The following is a 21,534-nucleotide window of genomic DNA, read 5'->3' as shown; positions in this document are numbered from 1 at the left end:
AGGAGGAAAGGGATAGCAGAGACCCAAGCAAGTTTCCAGAAGGGAGAGCCTGCCAGGTCCTTGTGTTAAGGGTGTTTATCTGGAGGTCTCAAGGGGAGAATCCCAATAGGATATTCATCAGCTATCCAGGTGTGTCCTTTCAGAGTCATAGTCTCTACTGATTGGTGGGTGCCAGGGCAGGGAGTCATTAGTCACTGTAGCTAGTCCTGATGTCAGCCATGGTGTCCTTTGTCTGGTTTTGCTGCTTTTCTGGGCCTGGAGCTGAAACACAACTGAGGCCTAGATGTATCTCATAGGGGTCAGAACTTTATTGTCCTGGGGCTTAATGCTTAAGGGCTATTCTCTGACCCCCTTGTTTGTTCCCCTCTAAGGGGTCTAACTCACATGACTAGCAACATGTCAGGGAAGAAATGGTCAGGGGAGACCACATGACCAGCAATATGAAAGGTTAGGGGGTCTAAATCACATGACCAACAATATTGTAAAGGAGGAAAGGTTACCTTGGGGGTGAGATCTTGTTTTCCCAGTTTTTCCCATTGCTAGGCACCCAGGGCTTCTGCCTTGGTGACCTTTTGTACCTGGCCTATTGTCCTTGCTCTGCTCATGTCTGTCTAACTGTCTACCACACCTCCATCTTTACCTCTGAGTTTTAGAGAACTGTTTTCCATTTATATCAGTCAAACAACCAATATCTTTTTAGCAGCTACTAAGTTAAGACACAGGATGTAGGCACTGTGGAGGAGAAAGAAATGAATTCACAACATCCTTTCCCAAGTACACTTTCTATCCAGGAAGCGGGGGCAGGGAGAGTCGGGGAGTGAGGTGGGGGTGTAAAAGATACATGCAAAGCATTCAGTGAGTGTCCAAGGGTGGAGGCCTCCAGAAGTTGAGGGGAGGGCCATTCACTTTCCAGAAGAGGACAATTCTCAGTTAAATATATTTCCTTTTTTCTCTTCCTTTCCCACTGGCCTTCTTTCTCCTCTTTTTTGTTCTTTTCTTCCCTTCCTGTCCCACCCTTTCTTTAAAAAAAAATTATATACATATGAAATTAAAATGTGGAGGTGGGAGGGGAGAACATTCCAAAAAGGGGAAAGTGTGGGGAAAGTGTGAGCAAACAGGGCAAGAAGGAGGGGAGTGTTTCTGTACTAGAGATGCTGAGAATCTTACTATACCCATCTCGCCCAGTAGGACCTTCATGCTTCCTATGTCCAGAAACCTCCCACCTATATGAGTTTGGGTTCTTTCTTTAGTTGTAGCAACCAAGACCAACACAGCTAAAAGAAATGGAAGAATACTGTCTCACTCACAAAATCAAAGGGGAAGCCAGACAATCATACCTGGGGCTCAAACTCTATAGACCACGGTAAGACACTATAGGTTTTTGAGAAGAAAACAATGTACTAGTGCTCAAATAAGTATTGACTATATATTGATATCCAAGTAAAAATATTTTCAATACAATCATCTGTTCACAGATTTTGTAATGATGAAGGTGCAATGACAATGGAAAATAAGATATCGAGAAATTGAGATTCTGCACCTATTATTTAGTAAGGTGATCTTTCGCAAAGACAGTCTTAATTTGTTGATTGGTTACCTACATGATCATCATGAAAGGTATACATAAAAAACCATTGAATAAAGTAATATGTAGTGTCAACAAAAGGTCATTGACACCAATCCAATGAAAACACGTGTCTCTAGTCTCAAGCACAATAAAAGGAGAAACTTTATGCAGGTGAACAGTTTTCAAACCAGACAAATGCAGTCTCAGGTGGAAACTGAAAGTGTACTCTTCAGACAAAAAGAGCCTGCTTATATAGGGAAAGTGCCTACCCTGGTTCCTAATTGGTCCTTTTTATGCAAATAAGGAATTTAAATTTATAGAGTTGATTGGTTCAGATTGCACTGCCATGATTGGTTGAAATTGTGCATCCTGATTGGTTGTAATGGAGCTGCTCTAATTGGTCAGTAAAGATGCAACTAAAGATACAGCTGCTCAGCTTCAACTGGACAGGGCAAGTCTCAGCCCATTGGCTGAAATAAGATTCCAGGAACTCCTTTATAAGTGTCTGCTCAGACTTCAGGAACACAGTGCAGGAGCCTTGGCTACTCAGTCTATGGCTTTTCCTGAATATGTAATATTCCCGAGAGGTCTCTGTCAGCAATGACTGTTATACTCTGGTTAGGATTTTGGGCCCAATTATTCACAGGGAGTCCTTCTTGGCAGATATATTCCTTCTCAGGGTTAACAGTCACATGCAACAGAAGTTTAATGAGCAAACACCCTGTATATGTAGAGTGCCGAATAAACACTTTAGTTTCACATCAGAACCAGGGTCCATCATAGAAGTTCATCAAACCAGGGAAACTGTGACAATCCCTTCAAATAGTGCTATTAAAAATACATATGGGTTCCATACATATGGGTTTTCTATGATTTTGCTATGTGCTAATTTTTTTTCAAACACCAAAAGTATTCTATTACTCACTCTGCACTTTTCTAAAAAATGTTTTTATTGAGTTTTTGGAGGGAGAGGAAGGGTGAGAGAGAGCGAGATCCATCAGTCGGCTGCCTCCTGCACACCCCCTACTGGGGATGAAGCCTGCAACCTGGGCATGTGCCCTGACTGGGTATCAAACCCAGACCTCTCCGTCCATGGGAAGATGCTCAATCCACTGAGCCACACTGGCCGGGCTCTGAACTTTTGTTCCAAGAAAAAATATACTCATTCTATAAGTAACTTATTAATGTTTTGATTATTGCTTTTTTTTTTTAATAAAAGGTACGAAGATCTGATGCATTCTATACCCAACAAGTAGAATTATCTCTTCAGTTGAGACCTGAAAATCCTGAAATACAGTAAACAAAGCTGCAGGAATGTACATCAGTTAAATATTATGAAGTACTCTTAATCTCTTATGTTGAATGGCAGTTTAATAGCTATGCAAATTGAGTTACAATAAAAATTCAAAACATCAAATGTTTTGATGTTTTTCAAAAACATCAAATGTACATATTACTCTATTCTATGGTACATTAATAGTTCTCTCTATATATTTATATATTAAACATTAAATCACCAAGGGGTCTGTGTTCTATCATTTCTACTATGCATATCCCACTTTCTAATTAACAAAGCATTTTTCTTTCAATTTGCTTTTGAATTTAATGTACAATAATTGACTTTTTGAAAAAAAATCTGTAATTCATGCTTTTGTTTAGTAAAGACCTATAGCTCCCACACAGGCTTTTTTGTGCGTGTGTGGTGACACATACATAACAAAATTTACTATTTCAACTTTTTTTTTTTTTTTGTCAATCCTCATCCGAGGATATATATATATTTTTTATTGATTTTTAGACACAGTGAAAGGGAGGTGGGGGGGGGTGGAAACAGAGAGAGGAATTTCAATGTGAGAGAGACACATTGATTAGCTGCCTCTCACACGAGCCCTGACTAGGATCTGGGATCAAACCTGAAACCAAGGCATGCGCCCTTGAACGGGAATTGAGTCCTCGACCCTTCAGTTTGAGGGCCAAAACTCCAACCACTGAACCATACTGGCCAAGACTACTTTAACCATTTTTAAGTGTATAGTTCAGTGACATTAAGTACATTCACGGTGTTGTACAGCCATTACCACCATCCATTTTCACAACTTTTTCATTTTCCTAAACTGAAACTCTGTACCCATTAAAGAAAAACTCCCCATTTCTCCCTTCTTCCAGCCCTTTGCAACCATTTTACTTTCTGTTTCTGTACATTTGACTACCCTAGGTACCTCATATAAATGGAATCATACAGTATTTGTCACTTTGTGACTGGCTTATTTCACTTAGCATGTCCTCAAGGTTTATTCATGTGGTCACATATGTCAGAATTCCCTTCTTTTTATTTTTAAATTTTTTTTCTTTATTGATTTTAGAGAGAGAGTAAGTGAGAGGGAGAGAAGGAGAGAGAAACGTTGATGTGAAAAGGACACATCAAGTTGCTGCCTCCTGTACGACACCAACCAGGGCCAGGAACGAATCACAATTGAGGTATGTGCCCTTGACCAGAACTGAACCCATGACTCATTGGTCCGTGGGCCAACACTAACTGCTGAGCCAAACCAGCCAGGGCTAAATTTACTTTTTTTAAAGGCTAAATACTATTCAAGCCCGGCCAGTGTGTCTTAGTGGTTGAGTGTCAACCCATGCACCAAGAGGTCGCCGGTTCAATTCCTGGTCAGGGCACAAACCCAGGTTATGGGCCAAGTCCCCAGTAGGGAGCATGCAGGAGGCGACCAATCGATGTTCTCTCTCATCAATGTTTCTATCTCTCTCTCCGTCACCCTTCCTCTCTATCCAAAATCAATAAAGAAAAAGAAATTAAATTTAAAAAAAATAAAGGCTGAATGTTATTCCACTGTATGTATATATCACATTTTGTTTGGCCGTTTATATGTTGATAGACACTAGGGTTGCTTCCAGGTTTTGGCCACTGTGAATACTGCTGCTATGAACATGGGTGTATTGCATAGTTTCTTTTTAAAATTAACACAGCAGTGCTCTCTTTTATCTACAATATGTCATACATATTTTATGAAAAACACAAGATGTTTTTGACTGACACTTGTATAACCTCATAATTAGGACCTTGGTTCAATACAACAGGAGAGTCATTTGCCAGTATATGTCACTAAGTATTACATGGGAGATATATTTATAACTGGTCTTTCAAATGATAAAAAGAAATATAATTAAAGAGTGGATTAAAAACCTTGAAAGCACTTTTCAACCAATCTGGCGCTATTTGATAAAAAGGCTTATAAAAGAATTGAGTGGGGCTTCCGGTCCAGATGGCGGCATAGGTAAACGAGTCTCGCCTCCTCCCAAAACAACATCAAAATTACAACTAAACTACTGAACAACCATTATTCAGAAATGCCTGACAAAGAGCTGAATGGAAGTCCTACAACTATGAAATTAAAGAAGTCACATGAAGACTGGTAGGAAGGATGGGGGCGGGGATGGGCTGGTCCCACACCCAAGTGTGGCAGATAAAAATCAGGAGGGATACCGTGGCTATGAAGTCCTCCCTGAGGAGTGAGGAGTCCCCCTCCACACCAGGCTTCCAGCTCAGGGTTCCAGTGCCAGGAAGAGAAGTCCCCATAACTTCTGGCTGTAAAAAAAGAGGGAACAGAGGCTGAGGGAAGCTGAGGTTTCTGGAGCCCCAGGCAGTTCCTCCTAAAGGGCCTGCTCACAAATTACTTGGACTCACTCCTTCTGGGCTACAGTATCGGCGAGGCGCTTGAAAGATACCAGAAACATACAGTGAAGTACTGAATTGTCTGGCATTGGGACAAGAGCTGGAGGGGCAGCTTTCTTCTGGACAGACTTGCTGTGGAGGCCTTTGTTCCTTTGGTGAGTCCTTCCCTGGGGCAGCAGACAGCATTTATACCTGGGATTCCAGCAACTTGGCTCACCCTGTTTATCCTACCTTGATGATTCCCTGAAGCCCTGCCCCATCCAACCTTTGGTCTCACCCAAGTTGTTTCCAAAGGCTTTACCATAGGATTGGCCTGTCTTGGCTCCTGCTTCAGATTTTCCTAAAATCTCTCAAATAAATAGCATTTGGTCCCAGAGAGCCCCATACCTCTCATTAAGTGGTCCCAGGCCTAGCACTAAAGCAGCCAGCCATGGTTCACAACTTGGCTTTTTCTGGGTATCTCCAAGCCCAGCACAAGAAGCAGCCATCTGCAGATCACTTTGTAGCTTATGCTGGGTGGCCCCGGGCAGAACAAGCAGGGGCTGACCTTGCCCCAGGGCCAGCACACCCACTGCACAGCTTCAGACCACATTGAAGCACCACTACCCAACCACCTCCACAAGTGACACATTCAATGAGTGGACACAGTGGGTACCAGAGCCTTGACGAAGTAGGTCTTACACTGTGTGTTGGGCCCCTACACTGCTGATCCTCCAAAGTAGTCAGAGGCCAGTGGTCAGTGGACACAGCCAGTCTTTGCAGCTGATCAGCCTGAGTAACCCCCTTCCATTGATGTGTCAACAGCAATCAAGACTCAATTACAACAGAAGGGTGTACAGTCCACAGTAGGGGTACACCTTGAGGGTCCAGTTGGGCTGATCAGGGAGGCTGTGCCACTGGATCCTACAGGACACCTACAACAATAGGCCACCCTAAGAAGCCTAGGAGACATAGAAACTCTACCTAATACATAGAAATAAACACAGGAAAGCAGCCAAAATGAGGAGACAAAAAAAACGTGTTCTAAATAAAAGAACAAAATTCCAGGAAAAGAACTAAACAAAATGGAGATCAACACTCAATCAGATGCAGAGTTCAAACCACTGGTTATAAGGATACTCAAGAAACTTAGTGAGATCTTCAAGAAACTTAAGGAGAACTCCAAGGAACTTATAAGAACATCAACAACATGAAAAAGGACCAGTCATAAATGAAGGATGCTTTAATTGAAATAAAGAATAATTTACAGAGTAGAATAATTTATATATCTATCAATAGTAAAGTAGGTGAAGCCAAGAAGCAAACCATAAAATTGGAATATAAGGAAGCAAAAAATACCAAATCAGAACAACAAAAAGATAAAAGAATCCAAAAAAGTGAGGACAGTGTAAGGAGCCCATGGGTTAACTTCAAGCATACCAACATTTGCATCATGGGAGTACCAGAAGAAGAGAGCAAAACATTGAAAACCTATTTGAAACAATAATGACAGAAAACTTCCCTAACGTGGTGAAGGAAACAGACGTGCAAGTCCAGGAAGCACAGAGTGTCCCAAACAACACAACCCTGAAGAGGTCCACACCAAGATATACCATAATCAAAATGCCAAAGGTTAAAGACAAAGAGAGAATCATAAAAGATTCAGCAAGAGAAAAGCAGTTAGTTACCTACAAAGGCGCTCCCATAAGACTGTCAGCCGATTTCTCAAAAGAAACTTTGCAGGCCAGAAAGGAGTGGCAAGAGATATTCAAAGTGATGAAAAGCAATGACCTACAACCAAGATTACTCTATCCTGCAAGCTGTCATTTAGAATTGATGGGCATATAAAGAGTTTCCCAGACAAGAAAAAGCAAAAGGAGTTCATCACCACCAAACCAGTATTAAATGAAATGTTGAAGGGTCTTCTTGAAAGAGAAAAAAAATATGAAGAATAAAATGTCAATAAATATATATCTATCAACATAAAATACATATCTATCAAAAATTGAATATACAAACAAAATGAGCAAGCAGAACGGAAACAGACGCATAGATACAGGAACTTTTTGTTGCTTGCCAAATGGAAGGGGATTGGGGGGATGGGTAAAGAAGATGAAGGGACTTCCGGTCAAGATGGCAGCGTAGGTAAACGTGGTATCGTGTCCTCCCACAACCACATCAAAGTTACAACTAAACTACAGAACAACCATCATTCAAAACCACCTGAAATCAAGCTGAATGGAAGTCCTACAGCTACATAATTAAAGCAGCAGCCACATCCAGACTGGTAGGAGGGAGGAGGCAGACGGGCTAGTCCCACACCCATGTGTAGCGGATAAAAATCAGAGGATACCTTGGCTGGGAAGGTCCTCCCTGAGGACTAAGGGGTCCCCATCCCACACCAGACGCCCTGCTCAGGGTTCCAGTGCCAGGAAGAGAGGTCCCCATAACTTCTGGCTGGAAAAACCAGCGGGAACTGAAGCTCAGGGAAGCTAAGGCAGCTGGAGCCGCAGGCAGCTCCTTAAAGGGCCCGCACACAGACTTATCAGACTCACTCCCTCTAAACTTGGAGAGGAGGCAGCTTGAGGGGCACCAGAGACATACAGGGAAGAACTGAACTGTTTGGCATTGGAGTGAGGGCTGGAGAGGGGGCTTTCTCCAGGACAAACATGCTGTCAGAGGCCTTAGTTCCTTTGGTGAGCCCTTCCCTGGGGCAGCAGACAGTCGCCATATCTGGGACTCCAGCAACCTGGCTCACACTGGTTGCCCTGCCCTGGTGATTCCCTGAGGCCCCGCCCCACCCAACTTTCAGGCCCACCCAAGCTGTTGCCACTTGTTTAACCATAGGATTGGCTTGTCTTGGATCCTGCTTCAGGTTTTCCTAAATTCTTTCAAACAAGCAGCATCTGGTCTCAGATAGCCCCATACCTCTCGTTAAGTAATACACAGAAACAAACACAGGGAGGTGGCCAAAATGAGGAGACAAAGAAACAGGTCCCAAATGAAAGAACAGAACAAAACCCCAAGAAAAGAACTAAGCAAAATGGAGATAAGCAACCTAACAGATGCTAAGTTCAAAATACTGCTTATAAGGATGCTCAGTGAACTTAGTGAGGGCCTCAAGAGCATAAAAAAGGACCAGTCATAAATGATGGATGTACAGTCAGAAATGAAAGAGGCACTAACTGAAATAAAGAATAATTTACACAGATTCAATAGTAGAGTATGTAAATCCAAGAAGCAAACCATCGATTTGGAATCTAAGGAAGCAAAAAACACCCAATCAGAACATCAAAAAGAAAAAAGAATTCAAAAAAATGAGGATAGTGTAAGGAGCGTCTGGGGCAACTTCAAGCATGCCAACATTTGCATCTTCGGGGTGCCAGAAGGAGAAGAGAGAGAACAAGAAATTGAAAACCTGTTTGAAACAATAATGGCAGAAAACTTTCCTAACTTGGTGAAGGAAACAGACATACAAGTCCAGGAAGCACAGAGAGTCCCAAACAAGATGAACCCCAAGAGGCCCACACCAAGACACGTCATCATCAAAATGCAAAAGGTTCAAGACAAAGAGAGAATCTTAAAAGCAGCAAGAAAAAGGCAGCTAGTTACCTACAAGGGAGTTCCCATAAGACTGTCAGCTGATTTCTCAAAAGAAACTTTGCAGGCCAGAAGGGAGTGGCAAGAAATATTCAGAGTGATGAAAAGCAAGAACCTACAACCAAGATCACTCTATCCTGCAAAGCTGTTGTTTAGAATTGATGGCCATATAAAGACTTTCCCAGACAAGAAAAAGTTAAAGGAGTTCATCACCACCAAACCATTATATGAAATGATGAAGGGTCTTTTTGAAGAAAAAGATAAAATATATGAACAAACAAAATGGCAATGAATATATATCTATCGACAATGGAATCTACAAACAAAATGATCAGGCAGAACAGAAACATTCTCATAGATACAGAGAACATTTTGTTGGTTGCCAGATGGGAGGGAGGTTGGGGGAATGGGTGAAAAGGTGAAGGAATTAAGAAGTACAAATTCATTGCTAGACTGACAAACCTCAAAGGGAAAGGGTTGGGGGGTGGGAAGAAATAAACCAAAGAACTTACATGCATAACCAATGGACATAGACAATAGTGTGGGAAAAGGCGGGAGGGGGGCGGGAGTGGGGAGGAGGGGGTCAATGGGGGAAAAATGAGGAACAGCTGTAATACATTCAACAATAAAGATTTAAGAAAAAAAAGGTGAAGGAATTAAGAAGTACAAATTAGTTGTTAGACTGATGAACCTCAAAGGGAAGCGGGGAGGGAGGGCAAGAAGAGATAAACCAAAGAACTTCTATCCCATATCCATAACCAATGGACACAAATAATAGGGTAGGGAAGGTAGAAAGGGGGTGGAATTGGGGAGGAGGGTTCAATCGGGGAGAAAAGATGGGACATCTGTAATACATTCAACAAAAAAGATAAGCTAAAAGAAAAGGCTTATAAGAGAAAAAGAGTTCAGAGGCAGTCCACTGAATATAATCAACTCCAAATAAAAATAAAGAAGACTTTCTGATCATAACCAAAGGCTAGTATACTATTGGTAGAATCCTGGATTTCTTTTTTTTTTTTATCCTCACCTGAGGACATTTTTGCATTTATGTTCAGATAGAGTGGGAGGGAGAGAGGGAGGAAGAGAGAGAGAGAAACATCGATGTGAGAGAGACACATGGACTGGCTGCCACTGGGGCTGGAGACAAACTGCAACGGAGATACGTGCCCTTAGCGGGAACTGAATTCGGGACTCTCTGGTCCTCAGGCTGACGCTCTAACAGCTGAAACCGGCCAGGGCCTGGATTTCTTTTTGTTTTGTTTTGTTTTTGTTTTTATTTTTAATTTTATTTTTGTTACAGATGTTTCTCCTTTTTTACTCCATTGACACTCTCCTCCCCCAACCCTCCTTGGATTTCTTAGTGTAAAATAAATCTCAAATAAATAGAGCCTATTCAGCCATACAGTTTATTTTATTTTATTTTATTTCTTTACTGATTTTTAGAGAGAAAGAAAGGGAGAGAGAGATAGAAACATCGATGAGAGAGAACATTGATTGGCCACCTCCCACATGCCCCCCCCCCCCAATGAGTATCGGGCCCACAACCTGGGCATGTGCCCTGACCGAGATTCGAACTGGCACCCTCTTGATGCATGAGTCGATGCTCAACCACTGAGCTACACTGGCTGCACATACAGTTTATAGATTTGTCAGAGAAGGAGCCAAAATTAAGTTATAAAACCTGACATTTTATAGCCAATGAGCTACCAAGAACTTGTACAGCGAAGAGAAAGGGCGAGATCAGACTCAGAGCAGCTAGGTGGTAAAAAGCTTTTGCATGCAGGCTGACCTGGATTTTAATCCTGACGGCTATTATTTTCTAGGTGTGTTACTGGGCAAGATCCTTAATCTCTCTAAACCTCAGTGTCTTTATAAAGTGGTGAAATTAAGAGTTTTTGTTTTATAGAGTACTGTGAGAACTACAGTTAATCATAATGATAATCATCAGTAAGTGGTAACTCTGACTACGTATATAAAGAATACTATTATCAAGTAGCTGACTCATAGTTGGCTCTCAAAAGTGTTAGTGTCTTGTGTTCCTTTACCTAATTTACCAAAATTTTTTAGTTTGTTGTGTAAAGAAAAGGGGAAGATTTCTCTGGAGCATAAATATTCAAATGTTTTTGCTCTGATACACCCTATAAGAAACCTGAAAAAGCCCTGGCCAGTTTGGCTCAGCGGTTAGAGCGTCGGCCTGCGGTCCGGAGAGACCCAGGTTCGGTTCCCGCTAAGGGCATGTACTTCGGTTGCAGTTTGTCCCCGGCCCTGGTTGGTCGTGCGGGTGGCAGCCACTCGATGTGTCCCTTCACATCGATGTTTCTCTCTCTCTCTCCCTTCCTCTCTCTCCCTCCCACTCTATCTGTACAAAAAAATGGAAAAAATATCCTGGGGTGAGGATAAAAAAAAAAAAAAAAAAAAAGAAACCTGAAAAAGCTATATATGCTTTTGTACATCATTTTTCTATATAAGTTGAAAAATTTTAATTTTCCCATGTATTATAAACATTAATATTTTTAAGGAAATTTTTTTGTCCCTCTTTAAAATGTACCCAGTGAGCCCTGGCCGGTTTGGCTCAGCGGTTAGAGTGTCGGCCTGCGGTCCAGAGAGACCTGGGTTCGGTTCCCTCTAAGGGCATGTATTTTGGTTGCAGTTTTTCCCCGGCCCTGGTTGGGTTGTGCGGGTGGCAGCCACTCGATGTGTCCCTTTCACGTCTATGTTTCTCTCTCTCTCTCCCTCCCTCCCTATCTGAATAGAAAATGAAAAAAAATGTCCTCAGATGAGGATAAAATAATAATAATAACAATAAAATGTACCCAATGAGCCCAGCTGGTGAGGATCAGTGGATTGAGCATCGTCCCATGAACTAAGAATTCCCAGTTTGATCCCCATCAGGGCACATGCCTGGGTTTTGGGCTCGATCCCCAGTAGAGGGCATGCAGGAGGAAGCCAATCGATGTTTCTATCTCTCCCTTCCTTTCTCTCTAAACAAAAAAATTAATAAAAACATATTTAAAAACAAATAAATAAATAAAACGTACCCAGTGGAATCTAAATATCATGGCAAATTGATACCCAGCATCATCCATGTAAACCAATATTCAAACAAATTTTTCTTTAACAGTAAGAAATTTTATCTCATTCCATTTTCTTTTTTTTTGTTTGTTTGTTTTTTTTTTTATCCTCACCCGAGGACATTTTTTTTGTTCAGATAGAGTGGGAGGGAGAGAGAGGAAGAGAGAGAGAGAGAGAAACATCGACGCGAAGGGACACGTCGAGTGGCTGCCACCCGCACGACCAACCAGGGCCAGGGACAAACTGCAACCGAGGTACGTGCCCTTAGCGGGAACCGAACCCGGGTCTCTCGGGACCGCAGGCCGACGCTCTAACCGCTGAGCCAAACCGGCCAGGGCTCTCTTTAAACTCTTATTTTCATTCTACATTTCTCAGAGAATTTTATCCTAATGTGATATATTTTTATGCTTTAACATCTTTTATTGATCGATAAAATGTAGATTTTTAAAATTTTCAAAATTAAAAATTTCCTGGGACAAAAATCTATCTATCAAATATTCATGCTGGATTGAGTTACCATTCTGATTACTATTTATACATAATTGATCAAAATAACATAGAGATTACAAATTTCTATAACTATTAAACATAAAAAGTAGAAATTTTAACAGAAATAGATCTCTCAGTGAGAAGAAAGAGCTTTTTTCCCCTCAATAATTTGATAATTATTATTTCTTCCTAGAATGATATAGCATCAATACCACCTTTATTTTTCATTTTTATTCTCCCAAGTGCTGAGAAATCTGCTTGCAAAGGTTGGAATGCTCTTTCTCCAAATCTTCCCCTGCTGGCTTCTCACTGTTCAGGTCTCAGCTTGAAGGTGACCTCCTCAGGAAGGTCTTGTCTGATGATGAGATCTCAAGTCGTCCCTCTGTACCCTCTGTAGCCCTTTGCACAGTTATGAAATCATCACAGCACTTGTCATTATCTGTAAGTGTCTTGTTTGGGTACTTATGCTTTGTTCCTCTCTGCTAGAATATCAGTTCTGTGAAACCAGGGACCTCATCTGCTCCTTGTTGACAGGTGGAAGGCATTTGATATAAATGTTTGTTGGATGAGAAGTTCACTCATTCTATCCTACATTTATGGAGCAGCTACTGGGAAAGGAACCATTCTCTATTATCTTTAAACCAAGATCCTCTAAGTACTATAGTAGAAGAGTAATCTCCATGTGAGCAGGGGAGCCTACACTTGTGTCTCAAGATTAACCTGCGGTACAACTGATGTTTCACTGGAACAAGTATACTCAGCTCAAAATAACAAAAGGAAAATAAACACAGAAGGTAATTTGTAACTAGGTAATCTGTGATATATTCAACCTAGGATTGGTAGGTGTAGGGTTGGGGGAGTACCTACATTTAGTTGACTTTCTGCCGGCATGTTGAAACCCTGCAATAACATGCAGGACAACCCCACCCACTGAAAAGCTCTGCAGTGCTTCGCCCACCAGGACTAGGCTTTCATGCAGCACTTTAGCTTCTTACTCTCGTGGGCACTCTCCAGCTAGTGCAGACAACATTCCCCTCTGAAGCTTGTTTTCTGACCAAGTGTGTCTCTTCACAAATGACCATTATAAAGAAAGCCTACACATGTAGAGACAGCCCAATGCCACCCACCTTATCCAAACAGTACAATACAACACAGGAGGGCCATCATTCCCAAAGGAGGATACAGGTGACTTTTAAAAACTTATGTGGGTGTGATGGGGAATGTGTGTGGGAGGGAAGGTGGGTAGAATGAATCTACGTTGATCTAGGAAAGGGCAACCTAGTATTGTGATGGGTTAAACAGACTGAAAATATCTGCAGTCCTGTAACTCGGTGCATTTCAGTGTACTGTTCCCTTTGTGAGCAGTCATACAACCAAAGAACAAAACATGGGCTTCCCAGTTATGAGGCTTAGGAAACGTCCCTGAAACTCATTACTCTGTTGTTAGGTTTTATTCTTTTTTCTTTTTTCTCTCCAATTAACCTAAATGACAGGTACTCTGTAAATTGTCTTTGGGATTTGATTTGTGTTGTACAGGCTTTGTGCCACATAAAGACATGCAGCATTGTTTTTGCTGAACAGATCAGAGCTACAGATGAAAGGTAGTACCTCCTCCCAGAATTTGTTTTTCTATTACAAACTGTTAGCCTTGAGTTTGAGAGGTGCACTTTAGCAGAAAGAATTCAGAAATTTGTGAGACAGTGTAGGTATAACAGTCTCTGGACTCCATCTTGACTGAAAGTACACCATATTAGAGGCCTCTGGCTCCTGGCTTTCAATAAAATTCCATAGTTAAAATTAACCTAACCACATTCTTAAAGGGAGGAATACGATGATAACATCTTTCTTAACATCATGTTCTGCAAAATAGTTGTTTTGTCAATTAAATGATAACCAGAATGTTTGCACAAGCATTATTTTATAGGTCCTGTGGTGGTCCACTAACCATAGAAAACATCTCGTGACTACCAGGGATCAACAGCTGTCCAATGATGATCATGGGAGAATTGACCTCATCCTCATTCACAAGCCCTGCACCCACCCTGAAGCCCCATACATTAGCCATCCACAAGAACCCCTCAGGGAGCTTAACTTCTCTTTTTGGTGGACTCCCTTGTGCTCAAGGTCTTTTTAATAAATTCTACCTGCTTGATTTTGTACTGAGTTCAATGCTCATTTCTATGACACTGAGACTCAAGAACCTGGCATTCAAGGTTCAGTAACACTTGCACAGACAATAAACATGAGATTACCAAAAAAAAAAAGACCAAAAAAACTCATTGACTATTGAATGGCAAGCAATAGTGTCTAATATGTTTCAGACAGAGCCCACATCTTACTCTTCATAACCTAGAGGTAGCAACAAATTATTGAGCATCTACTATGTACTCAATAAACACTGATTGATTCAAAAGACTGTTGCATGTACAATACATGTATTAGTACATTTTAAGCTCATTATCAAACAGTTCCCACCCACCAGTGTTTATATTATAAACATTTCACTAAAATTGAAATGTTGGATATTAAAAACTTGAAAACGGAAGAGAAAAAAAATGGCGGCAGAGTGAATGGAAGCTACACAGACCATCTCCCAGGACCAAACTGGAATTACAACAAAAATACAGACAAATCGTCAGGAAGGGGCAACCGAAAGACAGCTTGGAGGACCACATAACCAGGGACACTGACTCAATCCTGGTAGGCTTGCGAGGATGCGAGAGGGGGCCAGGAGCCCACGGTCCGCAGCGGCCTGGGCTGGGACCAGCACACTCGGCTCGGACCTGCAGCCCCTGCTGGGAGCTGCGCCCTCGGCTGGGTCCTGTGGCCTCGGCGGGGACCAGCAGCTGCCTCGGCTGGGACCTGTGACCTCCACTGGGTGCTACGACCTCGGCTGGGAGCTGCACCCTCGGGTTAAAGTCGTAGGCGGCTTAACAGCACAGAGCCCGGAAAGAGGATAAATTGTCAGCAGCCACTCACCTTGGGCTCTGGCAGAGGGAGGGCAGACTGGACTGGAACTGAGTGGGGACACTCGGGTTTTAAAGGGTGCTCAGAGCTTTTGCTGAGTGCAGACACACAGGACTGTGGTCATCTTACTGCTTCCCAAGGCCCTGGGGAGAGGCGGTGGCCCCTCCCTCAGAGATTAAACCCCACCTGGTGGCCATTAAAATGTTAATTGAGGCCTGTTAACAACCAGCATCTGCCCCACCCTCAGGAAATCCTCTTACACTGAGCACCTGAGGGAGTTTTTTAGTCAACTCAGAAACCAAGGTGCTTCAGGTGACCCCTACTAACAGCCTCCAGGCAAAAAAGCTAGGAGATAACTACCATTCCCTGGGCTAGCAACTCTAACCAGGAAAGTTAAGACTTTACAGTGGTGTTTAACGTGGGTCCTCCCTCACTCATCCAAACCCAGTAGAGGGAGCCACAAACAGCAGAATACCAACACCCACAGGGAAAATTTGGCAGGCTCTAAAGCCCACTGTGATAGCCAAAATGGTGAAACACAGAAACAAAAGCCAAATGAAAGAACAAGACACCTCTACCAAAGATAAGATAAATGAGGTGCAGTTAAGCAAGTTAACAGAACTAGAATTCAGAGCCATGTTCTTGAGGAAGCTCAACAGCATGTGTAAGGACATGAGCACCATGAGTAAAGACACAGAAATGTTGAAAATTAACCAGTTGGAAATTAAAAACCACCAAGAAGAAATGAAGAATGACATATTAGAAATAAAGAGCACATTGGAAAGTCTAAATAGCAGAGTAGAGGAAGCTGAGGACCGGATCAGTGAATTAGAAGGTAGGGTAGAAAAAATCAACCAATCAGAAAACCAAAAGGAAAAAACAAATAAAAAACAGGAAGACAGCTTAAAAGAACTATGGGACAACTGGAAACGTAATAACATTCGTATCATAGGAGTCCCCAAAGAAGAAGAAAATGAGCAAGGGTTAGAGAATATATTTGAAGAAATAGTAACAGAAAACTTCCATAATTTGGTGAAGGAAGAAGGCATTAAAGTTCAAGAATCACAGAGAGCCCCAACTAAGAAGAACCCAAACAAGCTCACACCAAGACACATAGTAATTAAAGTGCCAAAAATTCAAAACAAAGAGAGAATCCTAAAAGCAGCAAGAGATAAGCAATAGGTTACCTACAAAGGAAATCCCATAAGGCTCTCAGCTGACTTCTCAACAGAAATACTACAGGCCAGAAGGGAATGGCGTGAGGTAATCAAGGTCATGAAAAACAAGGATCTGAATCCAAGACTACTCTACCCAGCAAGGCTATGATTCAAAATAGAAGGTCAAATAAGGAGCTTCTAAGACAAATAAAGGCTAAGGGAATACATCAGCACCAAATCAACACTGCAAGAAATATTAAAAGGACTGCTGCAATTAGCAGGAGAAATAGGAAGAAAAATATAACCACACTAAACAAAAATGGCAATAAATAACTACATATCAATAATCACCTTAAATGTAAATGGATTGAATGCTCCCATAAAAAGACAGAGTAGCTGATTGGATAAGAAAGCATGACTCATCTATATGTTATTTACAAGAGACCCACCTCACAAAAAAAGACTCACATAGGTTGAAAGTGAAGTGATGGAAAAAATCTTCCAAGCAAACAGAAAGAAAAAAAAGCTGGGGTAGCAATACTCATATCTGATAAAATAGATTTCAAAATGAAGGCCATAACTAGAGACAAAGAAGGCCACTACATAATATTGAAAGGATCTATCCAACAGGATAAACATATATGCACCTAATATAGGAGCACCAAAATATATTAAAAATCTTATGGAGGACATCAAAGGAGAAATCGACAGCAATACAATCATAGCAGGGGACTTCAACACCCTGCTGACATCACTGGATAGATACTCTAGACAAAAAATTAGCAAGGAAACAGAGACTCTAAATTAAGCACTAGACCAAATGGATTTAATAGATATCTACAGAGAATTACATCCCAAAACTACAGAATTCACATTCTTCTCAAGTGCACATGGGACATTCTCAAAGATAAACCACAGGTTAGGGCACAAACTAAGTCTCTACAAGTTCAAGAAGACTGAAATCATATCAAGCATCTTCTCAGATCACAAAGGCATGAAACTAGAAATCAATTGCAAGAAGAACATACAAAGACATTTGAACACATGGAAGCTAAATAGCATATTATTAAACAATGAATGGGTTACTGAAGAGGTCAAGGAAGAAATTAAAAACTTCCTGGAAACCAATGAAAATGAAGACACAACAACACAAAATCTATGGGATGCAGTGAAAGCAGTTCTGAGAGGGAAGTTCATAGCACTACAGGCCTACCTCAAGAAACAAGAAAAATCTCTAATAGACTACCTAACCTCACAACTTAAAGAACTAGAAAGCAAACAAAACAAAAAGAAAACCCCAGAGCAAGTAGAAGGAAGGAAATAGTAAGGATCAGAGCAGAAATAAATGACATAGAGTCCAAAAAAACAATTCAAAGGATCAATGAAACAAAGAGCTGGTTTTTCGAAAAGATAAACAAGATTGATGGATCCTTAGCTAGACTCACCAAGAAATAGAGAGAGAGAACCCAAATACACAAAATGAGAAATTAAAGAGGAGAAGTAACAACTGATATCACAGAAATACAGAAGATTGTTAACAACTACTATGAAAAATTATATGGCAACAAATTCGACAATCTAAGCAAAATGGACAAATTTCTAGAAACACATAGTCTCCCAAAACTGAACCAGGATGAGATAGAAAACTTGAACAGACTAATAACAACAGAAGAAATTGAAGATGTAATCAAGACTCTCCCAGCAAACAAAAGCCCAGGCTTGGATGGTTTCACGGGGGAGTTTTACCAAATATTCAAAGAAGAACTAACACCCATTCTCCTCAAACTGTTTCAAAAAATTCAAGAAGAAGGAAGACTTCCAAACTCATTTTATGAGGCCAGCATAATTCTAATTCCAAAACTAGAAAATGACACTACAAAGAAAGAAAACTACAGGCCAATATTCCTCATGAACTTAGACGCCAAAATCCTGAACAAAATACTAGCAAATCGGATCCAGCAATACACCAAAAAAATTATCCACCATGACCAAGTGGGATTCATCCCAGGGATGCAAGGCTGGTCACATAAATGTGATATACCACATAAACAAAATGAAGAATAAAAACCACATGATCATATCAATAGATGCCGAAAAATCCTTCGACAAAATCCAACATCTATTTCTGATAAAACCGCTCAGCAATGTGGGAATAGAGGGATCATATCTCGACATAATAAAGGCCATATATGAAAGACCTACAGCCAACATCATACTCAATGGGCAGAAACTAAAAGCATTTTCCTTAAGAACAGGAACAAGACTGGGATGCCCACTTTTGCCACTCTTATTTAACATAGTACTGGAAGTCTTAGCCACAGCAATCAGACAGGAAGAAAATATAAAAGGGATCCAAATTGGAAAGGAGGAAGTGCAACTGTCATTATTTGCAGATCACCTGATACTATACGTAGAAAACTGCAAAGACTCCATCAAAAATTTACTAGACTTAATAAATGAATTTGGCAAAGTAACAAGGTACAAAATTAACATCAAGAAATTGATGGCATTCTTGTACACCAATGATGAACTCACAGAAACAGAAACTAAGAAAATAATCTTATTTACCACTGTAGCAAAAAAATTAAGATACCTAGGAATAAACTTAACCAAAGAAATAAAGGACCTATTCGCAGAAAGCTACAGGTCATTGAAAAAAAGAAATAGAGGAAGATATAAAAAAGTGGAAGCACATACCTTGTTCATGGATTAGAAGAATTAACATCATTAAAATGTCCATACTACCCAAAGCAATCTATAGATTCAATGCAATCCCTATCAAAATACCAATGGCACACTTCACAGAATTAGATCAAGTACTTCAAAAGTTCATATGGAACCAAAAAGACCTTGAATAGCCACAGCAATCTTGAAAAAGAAGGACAAAGTTGGAGGGATCACATTACCAGATTTCAGGTTATACTACAAAGCCACTATAATCAAAACAGCCTGGTACTGGCACAAGAACAGGCATATAGACCAGTGGAACAGAACAGAGAACCCAGAAATGGACTCAAGGCAATATGCTCAATTAATATTTGACAACGGTGGCAAGAGCATACAGTGGAGTAAGGACAGCCTCTTTAATAAATGCTGTTGGGAAAATTGGACAGCTATATGCAGAAAAATGAAACTAGACCATCAACTTACACCCTACACAAGAATAAACTCAAAATGGATAAAAGACTTAAATGTGACTCCTGAATCCATACAAATCCTAGAAGAAAATGTAGACATCAACATTTCAGACATCATACGCAGCAGAATTTTCACTGATACATCCCCTAAAGACAATAGAAACAAAGGAGAAAATGAACACATGGGACTACATCAAACTCAAAAGCTTCTGCACAGCGAAAGATACAATCATCAAAATGAAAAGCCTACCCACTGTATGGGAGAGCACAATTGCCAATGATATATCAGATAAGGGGTTAATTTTCAATATATAGAGAGTGGTCATACAACTCAACAAAAGGAAAACAAAGAACCCAATTAAAAATGGGCAGAGGAACTAAATAAACGACTCTCGAAACTGGACATACAAATGGCTAAGAGACATATGAAGAAATGCTCAACATCACTAATCATCAGAGAGATGCAAATTAAAACAACAATGAGGTATCACCTCACACCTGTCAGAATGCCTGCCATCAACAAATCATCAAACAACAAGTGTTGGCAAAGGTGTGGAGAAAAGGAGACTCTAGTCCACTGCTGGTGGGAGTGCAGACTGGTGCAGCCACTATGGAAAACAATATGGTGTTACCTCAAAAAATTAAAAATTGAACTGTCATTTGACCCAGTGATCCCACTTCTAGGAATAGACCCTAAGAAGCCTGAAACACCAGTCAGAAAGAACATATGTACCCCCATGTTTGTAGCAGCACTATTTACAATAGCTAAGATCTGGAAACAATGCAAGTGTCCATCAGTAGACGAATGGGTAAAAAAGCAGTGGTACATATACACAATGGAGTACTACGCAGCTGTAAGAAAGAAAAAGATCTCTTATCCTTTGAGACTACATGGAGAGACCTGGAAAGTATCATCCTAAGTGAAACAAGCCAAACAGAGAAAGACAAGTATCATATGATCTCACTTATTTATGGAATATAATGAACCTAACAGTCTGAGGAATGGGGTAGTCCCAGAGACGTGGAAGTGGGGTACAGACTGACAATCCCCAGAAGAGGGGGTGGTGGGGGAGAGAGAAACCACAGAACTTATATGCATGAGCAATGGACATGGACAACAAAGCTGGGGACAGGGCAGGGAGGGAGGAGGAGGGGGGAATCAGTGGTGGAAAAAGGAGAAACATCTGTAAAAAAATTAATTAATAAAAAAAAAAAGAAAGAAAAAAAAAACTTGAAAACGTCTGGTTGTCATCAATCACGTAAAAAAGCTGCCTTATGCCACTTGCCCCAGCTACTGGCCTTCAGTGAGGATGGGGAGAATATGAAAATGGAAATCACCTGTTAGTCTGCCCCCTCAGTTGTTAGAAAGCAGAGCTCAAATAACAGGATTTTGTTTGTAGATTTTACTGATATGTGGAGACTCTTCCAAGCTCCCCGTGATCAGTGAATGTTACGGTTAATCCTTAAACTTTCCAACTAGAGAGGCCTTTCTCAGCCAATATACTAAGATACAAGCTTTAGGATTGCTTTCTAGGCCTAAGGTTCTTAACTTTTAAAATGGGCTAAATGGAGTTGTCTCCTCAGCTCTCTCCTCAGAGACACAAACGCCAGTCTTTCCTCACAGGCCCTAGTCCCTCCACCGGAGCCCAGGAAATGACTTTGAAACTCTTCCTGTGAAGTCAAATAGTAGACAAAAGTGTGGGGTTTAATTTATCAACACCATGAAAAGAGAGAGGAAAGAGGAAGAGCTCAGCAAATTTCTTACACATACTTCATGACTTGATTGTGGTTAAGTGTGAGGACTACATAGGACTCTTGGAGGCCTCCAGATCATTGCTGAAGCCTTCAGCTACTGTCTCAGGTTTCTGAAGTTTAGCA

General features: G+C 41.0%; 1 protein-coding gene across 4 annotated transcripts in view; it reads left to right on the top strand.

The window, feature by feature from the left end:
* CLUL1 (clusterin like 1) overlaps window positions 1-14,504 on the top strand; it is a 48,172-nt gene extending 33,668 nt beyond the window's left edge. Inside the window, exons 9-10 of one of the 4 annotated variants that reach the window (XR_004957112.1) lie at window positions 1,251-1,363; window positions 2,787-2,984. Coding sequence is in view for 3 of the 4 variants with exons in the window: in XM_036245489.1 (XP_036101382.1) it covers window positions 14,320-14,359 (40 nt within the window). In the remaining variant the exon portion in view is untranslated. Of the gene's footprint in view, window positions 1-1,250; window positions 1,364-2,786; window positions 2,985-14,319 lie in introns of those variants that run through there. The other 3 variants (XM_036245489.1, XM_036245488.1, XM_036245490.1) reach the window with 3 other exon arrangements.
* The last annotated feature ends 7,030 nt before the right edge of the window (window positions 14,505-21,534 follow it).

The sequence above is a fragment of the Molossus molossus genome, unplaced genomic scaffold (genome assembly GCF_014108415.1).
Source record: "Molossus molossus isolate mMolMol1 unplaced genomic scaffold, mMolMol1.p scaffold_m16_p_6, whole genome shotgun sequence".
NCBI lineage: Eukaryota > Metazoa > Chordata > Mammalia > Chiroptera > Molossidae > Molossus > Molossus molossus.
Note: the sequence above shows the minus strand (reverse complement) of the source record. Positions and strands in the feature narration are given on the sequence as shown.